This window comes from Oryza glaberrima, chromosome 8 (assembly GCF_000147395.1).
Source record: "Oryza glaberrima chromosome 8, OglaRS2, whole genome shotgun sequence".
Taxonomy (NCBI): Eukaryota; Viridiplantae; Streptophyta; class Magnoliopsida; order Poales; family Poaceae; genus Oryza; species Oryza glaberrima.
The window spans coordinates 21,410,517-21,418,400 of record NC_068333.1 but is presented as its reverse complement, the minus strand read 5'-3'; the positions used below and the strand labels follow the sequence as shown (position 1 = coordinate 21,418,400).

At 41.3% G+C, this 7,884-nt stretch overlaps 1 protein-coding gene across 1 annotated transcript; it reads right to left on the bottom strand.

The window, feature by feature from the left end:
• Positions 1–4,172: 4,172 nt before the first annotated feature.
• LOC127782818 (classical arabinogalactan protein 11-like) lies at positions 4,173–5,079 on the bottom strand. Its single transcript, XM_052310086.1, has one exon. The coding sequence runs from the start codon at positions 5,062–5,064 to the stop codon at positions 4,393–4,395; it is 672 nt and encodes a 223-aa protein (XP_052166046.1). The 5' UTR covers positions 5,065–5,079; the 3' UTR covers positions 4,173–4,392.
• Between the last annotated feature and the right edge of the window lie 2,805 nt (positions 5,080–7,884).

The window sequence follows — 7,884 nt, the reverse complement described above, 5'->3', positions numbered from 1 at the left end:
CCAGTTCCTTCTTCTCCATCTGCGACGACCCTTTCCTTTCTAGTTTCGGTGACTATGAAGAACCTAATGGAATAGGGTTTAGATTCCCAGATTGGGATAGGGGGTATCATCGAGCTTAGAGGAATGGTCGTGAGAGACGGTCCGGCTGTGTGAATTGGATATGGGCAAGCGACGAGGCACTGACAGTGGTTGACAGTGGTGTTTGAGCCGCGCGGATGGTAAATCTTATGTGTAGAAATTTATACTGATCCAATAAGACAAATTGTCCTAGAAAGTTAATAATGGTAAATCTTATATGTAGAGATTTTTAGTATAGAAACTTTCTATATAAAAGTATTTGAATCCGAATTCGAATCAAAATCGAAACTGGATTCAGGATTGGACAAACTTTTGGTGTATAAGCTTACGGGAAAACAAAACCGTGTGGTAGGGAAAAAAAAAGGGAAAGCACAAGCGTTCGTGCCTTATCTCTTTCGGACTAATCAGCCCTTAACCCAATAAAAATTTGTCTTGGGTTGTTTGTCCCTTTTCTTCTCAACATCACTCGCTCCCCATCTTTGCCCTCTTTCTCTTCATTTTTCTCTCAAAATCATTGTTAAGAGCATCACCAAGAAATCACGTATAATCTCTCTCCAAAAATTTATTTTCGGGTTTCCTAAACTGAAAATAGGTAGTCGAAAAACATATCTTTCCAAGAGAAATCCTAAATTTTATCTCCAAAACTAAAAGTGGTCCCTTTTGTTAAACTAACACCAGCTTATTTATGTTTTCCTCCCTCTTGCGTGCGCTCCTGGCGTTCCCCCCAATGTGTGTCGCGCTCTCCCCTGAGAAAAATTTGGCGCTAATGAGAGATTGGGGATGACAGACACGCCGTTTCTCTCTCTCTCTCTCTCTCTCAAATGAAGAGAGCGAAGGATGCGGGGAAGGGGTTTCCAAAACATTAGGATCCAGATAGGAGATCTGTTAGAGGCATTTTTTTTTACCAAAATCCCAAAAAGTTAGGATGGGGGATGGAATAAGGGGACTGTTGGTGATCCTCTAGGGGCTTACTTGAAAGCCCTATAGTTAGGCAATATTAGTATAAATTATAGGCATGTAAACTTTTTCATCCCGAGCTCAAATTGATAAAAGAATTTAACTTATCCTATCATAAAAAAGGTGTGACCGTCCACAATTATTCTTGAAAGAAGTTGGGTTTAGACCCTCAAGTGCTTTGCAAATGCCTACGCTCCCTCTCCCCATGCCTTTTTATCACCGATATCACCTATTTCGCTCTTGTCCTTGCCTTCTTGCCTTCAGCTCTGTGCTCTTTACTGATATGCACCTCCACCACCAGGATTTGCAATCATCGCGACCATCGTCTCCACGGCCTCAATCCATGCCGGAGTTGCCGTCTACAGCTCTATTGCTATGATCCACATCGGAACTGCTACATTTCCACATTGAGACCGCTATAGTTCTACATCAAAACTGTCTATACCATCTATACTCCTTTAAAAGAAGACAATGGTGATGGCAATCGTCACCACCAACTCTCCATGAACTTCTAATATATAATTTTACCAACTAATCCATGTGCTCTTTTTTTTACAAAATTGTCCTATATCTTGTTTAATATCTTATTTCATTTCTATAACATAAGTTTATCATGAAAAAACATTTATAGGGTTGAAAATGTTTAAAAAATCCTCGCAATTAACCTGTTGCAAACAATATTAGGACATACCCCCTCTATTTTTTTAATAGATGACGTGTTGACTTTTAAATACATGTTTAACCATTCATTTTATTCAAATATTTTATGTAAATGTATGAGATATAAATCATACTTAAACAGTACTTTGAAATGTTACCAGTACCCAAAATTCCCACCGCTATCACTACAAGAGGCAATAGCAAGCCCGTGCCTACAAAAGTTCTTTGTTTTAGGGAATCCAAAAATTCAAAAGAACCTAATGAAATTTTGGGTATCAACTAGGAATCGTGCCTGCAAACAGCCAAATGAGGTAAAACACTGTTACACTAGCCAACGGAGATGTTGCAAATGAGGTAAAACACTACCCAATGGAGATGTTGTTGATAGTGTAGTAGCAAAAAGTATGGTTTCAATTCCGAGATCATATGTTCAATCCCAACACGTTTATATTTTTATCTTAAAAAATATTTGGAGAGACGATCTCCCTTTTTTTTAACAGTACCCAGTGTTCGCAAGTGCAGGATGGGAACCCATCCCTCCTACACGCAAAACGGAGTAGACTTTTAACACATGATTAATTAAGTATTAGCTATTTTTTTTAAAAAATGAATTAATTTGATTTTTAAGCAACTTTCGTATATAATCTATCTATTATATACTAAAAGTCCATTAAGTGTCCTATAAACGCTCCTAAGCCGCCAAGTGGCGCTCTAATAAATTAGATAAATTCTTAGAAATTCTAAGAAAAAAGCAAAACATCTAGTCCTTGGATTTCACTTAAACCGGTGGACCCGTTATTTTACACCATTAGATTAGATTTGTGAGAAAAAAAAGGTAATCAATCTGTGATCCTCCTTGCCTTCTAATCGCTTTAGATCTATAAAAAAGTAACACGCTCCACGATTCTTACGCGCGATGGGGCATGAGTTAATCACAAACCAACGCACTCCTCCAGGCAGCAGGGTTCTGCACGCACCATGAAACGTTGACTAGCAGGTACGTCAATCTCTTTCACCGGCGATCGGCCTGCCCAGCTGCCCTAGATGATCGGCGACAAGGGTAGCCATAACCATGAGTCCGTTGATGTCGACCAGACTCTCGCGTCCCACAGCTTCTACCACTCCGGCACTATTTTATCAATTAAGATTTGATCCAAACTGAAATTTGCAAACTATTGTTGCTGTTTTTTTCAAAGAAAATTTCCGTTCCAACTTCCAAGTTTTGTTTCTTTTCATGTTTCTGATATGAAACGACATCATGAACTTCTAAATTGTGTCTTTCCATGTTAATGATATGAAACGATCGACATCGTGGTCATTCAGTAACCTAACAAATTTGCACTACTGTATATAAGTAATAAATTGTGACACTTTCTATTATTTCTAATTTTGAAGTTTGCATCTATTTAAGTGGCACCAAATCATAATAACTTACTAATGGTTAATTTTAAAATAAGTTGTAAAGTTAAAAAATATTACTATTGAGAGTTACAGATGAGTACAATTTTATTTTTATATGTTGTACTCCCCAAACGATAAAATCATGAAAAATTGAAATTGTAACTCCAAGTAGAGCACATACTTTTTGAATTGTAAATTTATGAATTATTTTATCATTAGAAAAAAATCTAAAAATTATAACTCCATGCTAAGATGACTCCAGATGCATTAACTATTCAGGTCATAACTCTACATATACAACTTGATATTTACTACTCCCACCATCCTTCCTCCATGCCAGTTTGATCTCTTCCAAGTTTTTTATATCTCCCTTAAAATAATCATCATATAACAAATGACTTTTCGTTTATGGGCATAGTTGAATAAGCTCATGCATGCAACTAGCCAAAAGTAATTTCTATTGGTGTAAGCCTAAAAAAATTCTCTTGGTGTAACTCCACGAAATATTTACAGCGTGATGCAATTAACACCTTGATTGATGAAAATAATTTTAGAACCATGGAGGTTTTGTTGTTTTTGGTCTCAGCATCCTTTGCTTAGGTGATGATCAAATTGGAATAGAGGGAGTAATTTCTAAGTCAGAAATATGCTCTGTCTTATTTGTAAGAGACAAATTGCATCAATGTAAACTGGGCTAGGTTGATGCCAAATAAAACACAAGTGTTAGTAGAAAATAAACAGATTTGATAAAAAAAAAGTTAGCCCCTAAACATTTATTTTTTTTCAAAAAAACCTTATTTTTAATTTATATTTAATTTAGTAGATATGTTTTCTAAATAGACTAAGTCTACATTATCTTAAATGATGAAGAAGACTATAGATATCTGCTTATAGGGATGAATTAAATATTATACAGTATAAATCTATCAAATAGATTAAACAATTATTTAAGCAATGCAATCTACTATGCACCCCCGCGTAAATGCGCGGGCTACCATCCTTATTTTTAAAAAAAACACCGTTTAGTGGTTTGAAAAATGTGCACGCGGAAAAACAAGAGAGAGGGGTTAGGAACATGCGTTGCAAATACAGCCATATTCAGAGACACAACTGTGTATTAGTACATCGTTGTTCAAATTACAAACGGCCAAACGATCAACCGAGACCCAAGGTGCCTAATTTTTTCTAAGGAGAAATTAAGCAGCAAGCGGCCTAATTAAATCGCCGAACTCCTCAAGAATCACCGACCCTCCAAACTCCTCCCTAATATATAAGCCACCGAAACACCAACGCCATCTAAAGCGAGAGCACGGCGGCGGCGGCGGCGGCCACCACGGCCGCCGTGACGCCGGAGCTCATGCCCGCGCTGCCCGCCTCGTCGGCTGTGCCGGGGCCAGGCGAGTCTGCTGCCGGCGAGTCTGCTTCCGGCTCCGGCGGGCCGTCCGCCGCGGGGCCGGATGCTTCCTCCGCGGTCGGGGCCTCGGCGGCCGTCTCGTCCTCCATGTCGCCGCTGTCCGGCGACGACGCCTCCTCCTCCTCGGAAGAGCTCGACGAGGAGTCCTTGGGGGCGCTTGCCGGGGACTTCCCGGACTCCTCGCCGGCCTCCGGCGACTCCGCGCCGGACTCGGCGTCGGGCGCCTCGCTGGGCGCCTCTGACTTCCCGGAGGGGGCCTTGGCGGCGGCGGCCTTGGGCGGCGCCGCCGCGGGAGCCTTGCCGGACTTCTCGGGAGACTTGCTGGGACTGGGAGCCTTCGACGGCGAGGTATGTGAGCCGGAGGAGGAGTTGGAGGACGACGACGACTTCGGCGCGGCCGCCGGGGCCTGCGCCTCCGCGGCGAGCGCCACGGCGGCGCACGCGGCGAGGAGGACGGCGACGAGGGCGAGATCAGCGCGGGCCATGGTGCGTCGATCGACCGAGCACCTCGTCCGGCTATGGGCCCTGGGTTTCCCGTGTTGAGGTTTCGCCATGGCGCGCGGCGGAGCTATATAGGTGGCCGGCGGCGAGACAAGCACGGAGGAGACGGTGGCTATTCTTGGTGGCGCCTCGCGCCATGGGTGTCTCTTGCCATTGCGGGGATAGTGATGACGTCGCGGCGTCGCGCGCGCCAAGCGGCATCGAGCGTAGGGGCGCGCGTATTTTGGGCCGTTTGATTGCGGCCGTTGGATCTGCATCCTGCGACGCTTGTGTGGCTTGGATGTGAATGTGTTCTTGGCACAGTTGAACTAAGCTTGACTTTTCAAAAGCTGAGTTTATAGAGTCCTCAATGCTTCTGAGTTTATCTTCCTTGTATCTGAAAAAAAAGGCAAAATCCAAACTTTTAAATGGTAATAATGTCCCTAAACCATTTGCCAGAACTTTAAAATTATGGAGGAAACACGTGCTACGGCACTGTTAAAAAACTTGTAATAGAAGGTTGATTGCTAAATTTCAGTAATCACCAAGCTTCACCGCAACACAAATTTTGATAATTTAACACTTTGAAAAAACTAATTTTACAAATGAATTGTTGCCAAAACTTATTTCAAAAATGACCCTTTTATTCAGCGCCAAATCGTGTGACGCTGAACTTAGACACTCAACGCCAAATAGCACGGGCGCCGAATGTCCGTTGGCACGCTGACTCAGCCTTCCATCCGCGGTGACACGGTATTCAGTGCCAGTTGACGTGACGCTGAGGTGTCTAAGTTCAGCGCCACACGATTTGGCGCTAAACAAAAGGGTTACTTTTGAAATAAATTTTGGCGACGGTTCATTTGTAAAATTAGTTTTTTCAAAAGGTCAAATTGTTAAAATTTGTGTCACCACAAGGCATACAAGTTTTTGAAGTCGAGGCTTTGGTGCAGGGAACTCAACCTTCATTGGTTGCTCGGGCAGATGGCTCTAAAACTATATAGTCAGATAAATTTCATTAGTATTCTGATAAGCAAATGTTGTCAAGCTCTAGATGATTTTCAGCGTACAAATTAACCGGATCAACAGTACCGCACACAGATGGCAAAGCCAAAGAACAGGGCTGCCACACGGTAATAATGATGCTCGCCCCTGAATTTAAGTTGCTATGATGATATATTGTCTAATCTTATAAGTGTTTGTTCAATTAATCTCCAGTTGGAAATGATTAGAGGGGATTGAGGTCAAGGTGTGAAATCCCCTTTAATCCTCTTAGAGGAGGGATTAACTGAACAAGACGTAAATGATTCTATGACATGAGTTAGAATAAGAATATTAAGAAATTAGTTAAACCGTTATATAGTTGAGTATGGTAGGATATTTTCCCTCAGTACTGTCAGTCGACTTACCATGATAAATTTAGACAGCCAAGCTTTTCCATCAACCCAGAAAAACAGCTGAAGATCTAAGAGTCCAATTCAAACAAAAGCTGGAGCTCAGCCAAACAATTTCAGCTCCACTAAAACTAGAAGTAAAGTTGGGTGGAGCTCTCTCACAAAATGTATTAGAGTTCTGGAGCTGGGTTTAGGCAACTCCACAACTCTACTCCAGACTCAACTCCTGGAGTTAAATTTAGGAGTTGGAGCTGTACCAAACATGCCCGAAATTCATACTGACTTGCCAGTGCCAAAAAAAGATGCAGAGGTTGAATAAACCTGACTCCATGATTAAACCAAGCATATATTCCCTCCATTTCATAATGTAAGTCATTCTAGCATTTCCCACGTTCATATTGATGTCAATGAATCTGTCTAGATTCATTGACATCAATATGAACGTGGGAAATGCTAGAATGACTTACATTGTGAAACAGAGGGAGTATTTTTTTTCTGAGAGTATGACACCCTAGCATGATTAGCATCCAATACCGTGTTCTTCACTTTCTATGCTTGTTTAGGCTGTGTTTAGTTCCTTCCAAAGTTGGAAGTTTGGGTTGAAATTGGTACGATGTGACTGAAAAGTTGTGTGTGTATGACAGGTTGATGTGATGGAAAAAAATTGGAGGTTTGGATCCAAATTTTGGATCTAAACACAGCCTTACTGTAGTTTTCAGCTTCTGAATGTGCTTCCTCCAGCTTATTCAATCTTGTTCTGAACAAATGATCTCTCTTCAGAAACTTGTGCTGTAGTTTGAAGCCGGATGTATTTTCCATTTATTGCAGCTTAATTTTCACCACACAGTTCGTCGATTTTTTTTCAGCAATCTTTCAGCATGGTCTCTTGCCTACCTTAAGGGCCTGTTTAGTTCTCAAACAAAATTTTCTAGCTGTTACATCAAATATTTGGACACATACATAAAGCATTAAATGTAGAAAAAACCAAGAACAATTACACAGTTCGCCAGAAAATTATGAGACGAATCTTTTAAGCCTAATTGCACCATGATTTGATAATATGGTGCTACAGTAAACATTTGCTAATGACAGATTAATTAGGCTTAATAAATTCGTCTCGCAGTTTCCTGGCGGAATATGTAATTTGTTTTGTTATTCTACTACGTTTAATATTTCAAATGTGTGTCCGTATATCTGATGTGATATGTAGAGGCAAAATTTTTTGCCAACTAAACAGGCCCTAAGTCATATCTTCCTTCAGATAAATTTTCAAAAGAAAACAAAATATTCCTGGTTCAATTGTTCAAACCATTGTTTTAAAAGAAGAAGAAGAAGAAGAAGAAGAAATCCTGGGCTAAGATGGGCCGGCCCACGAAATGAAATCGTGCTCAGATTTCTGACACGGACCAGCTATTGACCTACCTCACTGACATATGGGTCCCACAGAACCGTATTGCGGGGCCCAGGTGCGTCCTCCCGAATCCTGATCCAAATCCCCCAAAT